The sequence below is a fragment of the Merops nubicus genome, unplaced genomic scaffold (genome assembly GCF_000691845.1).
Source record: "Merops nubicus isolate BGI_N331 unplaced genomic scaffold, ASM69184v1 scaffold44142, whole genome shotgun sequence".
In the NCBI taxonomy this organism is placed as follows: Eukaryota; Metazoa; Chordata; class Aves; order Coraciiformes; family Meropidae; genus Merops; species Merops nubicus.
Window position 1 is genome coordinate 14564 of NW_008595095.1, and position 3182 is coordinate 17745.

The window sequence follows — 3182 nt, forward strand, 5'->3', positions numbered from 1 at the left end:
CTCTATCCTGTAGCTCCAGCTTCACTTACACTCTCACTACAACAGCACCCTGACCTGGGTATTTCAAAACAGGTTTAAATTATTGCCAGTTTCCTTCTCCTGATGCAAATATTGCCTCTTCTAGAGATAGGCTGAGCAAAAGAATGCAAATCACATCCAAGACAAGAAGGTGTCTCACCTCTAATGGCATAAGCCAGGTAAGAGTTTGAAACAGCTATCAGATTGCCATAATAATATTTCTGCTCCCAGTCATATCTAGCAACAGGCTGTATTTTCACCTGAAAGAAAACAAACCATGAGAAATGTGTGGAATGAACCTTTTCCTGGAACAAACCTGCCAAATACATTGCTCCCTCTAGAGGAGATCTGTAATGCTTAAAAAGAAACTGTTAGAAGGATCAGTTAGCAAGAATTGCCCACAGAAGGGAAGAGGACAGAGCCCTGAAAACTTGGGGTTCAGGAGGCTGAGGAATGTTTCCTGCCACTGCAACCCACCAAATCCATCGTGCTGCAGAACGATTCTCTATCCTGCAGCTACAGCAAAGCAAGCAGCCTCCACCTCTCTATAAGCACTGTGCCTAAATTCCAAGTTCCTGGAAGCTTTTTGGAAATGCAGAAATGCATTTGCTGCACTTGCTCTGTAGTTTCAATACTGCTTTCCAAGGAAGTGAGAGTCTCATTTGATAAGCACTGTCTCTGTGAGCAAAGCGTCAAGAAATACTGTGGAAATTACAGCAGGGATCCTCCCTCTCCATTTTATCTTCAGCATTGTTTACAAAAAGCAATGATAACATGAAGCAGTGTTCATTTACTATCTCTGCAGCCCCTTAATTCACTGCACATTAAGGAACAAAACGAGATAATACAGAAAAGGGCTGAGAGGATCAAGACCAGAGTTCTCTTTATAAAGCACTGGCATTTATTCTGAGCATGTCTTAGCACCCTGCTACAGCACTACTTCCAATCTCAGCACGCTGGGTCTTACTGCAGCTCTGATCTGCTGAGTAGAGCCCTCAGCACGACTGAGGCCAGCAAACTATCAAGAACAATCCTCCCTCCACAGGGAAGACTTTTCAGTGAAGAAACAATCAGTAGGAAGAGCTTATTTGTGAACGAAGGGCACCTTCCCAGGAACCTACAGCTTAGATCATGGACTTGTCCCTGAAAATTAGAGGATAACTTGGATGGATTCTGGAATAACAGTAACAAGACAAGACGTCACTTCAATTTTTCTCCCTCTGTGAAGCTCCTTGACAAGCTTGTACCTAATTGCAAGCTCCTGTACCACAGGAAAGAAAGGAATTCTGTTTTAAAGTATTCCAGGATGAGCTGATGTACCTTAAAGAAGAGACAGAACAATGCTTATGCTCACTCCTTACCTTGTTACTCCCTCTGGCCTTACTGGTGATGCTGGAATCACTGCTGGCCACTATCTCCACATCCTTTGCCGATATCACTACGCAAGTGGAGCTGTCATCACCAGAAAGGCAGCTTTTAAGAAATCCAAAGGGAAAAACATAATCAGACACGACGCGCAGGAAGAAAAGAGAGGGTGAATATTTGCTAGTCATAATTTTAACAGCAGCACAGGAGTATCTGTGTCTCTAGGTTTGGGATGAACAACTGAAAATGGAAACAACTTCCTGTGAAGAGTCTCCCCTCCCCATGCATCACAGGTTTGACAGAGCCAAAGACCTGTTTTTTCAGCTTAAAAACCTTCAGTCTGACACGAGCACAGACATATGTTTAGTTCGAGTAGCCTTGACTGCTACTGGAAGGTGCAAAGAGACCAAAGTCAACCAGCTGAACCCCATTAACAGCAGCATATGCTGCACACGTGTCTCACAGGATCCTCTCCCCAAACTGACCCAAGACCCCTAACAAAAGCTGTTGTCAAGAGATCTAATGTCAGGAGTCAGCACACACGGCCAAGTATGACACTAACTAGACTGACAGGGATTTGTATCACTATCCCCATGACGAATTCAAAGCATTCTATACAGAATCATGGAGTTGTTCTGGTTGGAAGAGACCTTTAACATCATCAAGTCCAACCATTAACCTAACTCTATCAAGTCCACTGCTAACCCATGTCCCTCAGCACCACATCTCCACAGCCTGGAAACCCCTCCAGGGATGGGGACTCCACCACTGCCCTGGGCAGCCTGGCACAGCCCTGGACAACCCTCAAGGGCAAGAAATTGTTCCTCAACCTCAACCTTCCCTGGGGCAACTTGAGGCCATTTCCTCTTATCCTATGGCTTGTTCCTTGGGAGAAGAGCCCAACCCCCACCTGGCTCCAGCCTCCTGTCAGGGAGCTGTGCAGAGCCAGAAGGTCTCCCCTGAGCCTCCTTTGCTCCAGGCTCAGCACCCCCAGGTCCCTCAGCTGCTCCTCAACACACTTGGGCTCTAGACCCTTCCCCAGCAGCTTCGTTGCCCTTCTCTGGCCACGCTCCGGCCCCTCAAGGTTCTTCTTGGAGGAAGGGGCCCAAAACTGACCCCAGGATTTGAGGGGCAGCCTCCTCAGTACCTAGTCGAAGTGGACTATCCCTGCCCTGGTCCTGCTGGCCACAATGGTGCTGATCCAAGCTAGGATGCTGGTGGCCACCTGGGCACACACTGGCTCACGATCAGGTGGCTGTTGACCAACCACACCCCCAACCAGGTCCTTTTCCACCAGTCACCTGAGCTCAATGCAAAACCTATGATCAGATGCCCAGCATGCTTGTCCAGGCTCACCAGAACTGATTTTTAAGCATTTTCTCTTTACGCTCAGCCTTTTTTTGATAAAACTTACATGACTTGCTTCTCCTGCAGGGCTCCCAGAGAAATGCTGCGATGCACTGGCTTAGCCAGAGATGGTCCATCTCCAGCCACAATGGGATCAGGCACCAGCAGCCCATTCAGGTCTCCATTATAGGAATTTGATGGTCTCTGGTTCTCATTCACTGAACCTAGGGAAAAACATGAGCAACTAGCCACAAGATCATGAAAAAAAAAAAAAAAATAGCACTGAATGAAATAACACTGCCTCCAGATGGGTTTTGTCAGGTTCTGCTGGTCTATCAGGTATAGAATATGCCTCATCTGTTGGGAAAGAGATTCTTCTCCAAGAAGGATAGGTAAGAGACCTCCCACGTAAGAAAATTCTCTCCACACAAACAAGCAGGTGAAGTCATCTG

At 46.9% G+C, this 3182-nt stretch overlaps 1 protein-coding gene across 1 annotated transcript in view; it reads right to left on the reverse strand.

The window, feature by feature from the left end:
- The window catches only part of EDC4 (enhancer of mRNA decapping 4), a gene marked incomplete at its 5' end in the record, with an annotated part of 17391 nt that extends 14437 nt beyond the window's left edge, over window positions 1-2954 (reverse strand). Inside the window, 3 exons of the mRNA XM_008935953.1 lie at window positions 179-278; window positions 1380-1491; window positions 2798-2954. Coding sequence (XP_008934201.1) covers window positions 179-278; window positions 1380-1491; window positions 2798-2954 — 369 coding nt within the window. The remainder of the gene's footprint in view (window positions 1-178; window positions 279-1379; window positions 1492-2797) is intronic.
- Between the last annotated feature and the right edge of the window lie 228 nt (window positions 2955-3182).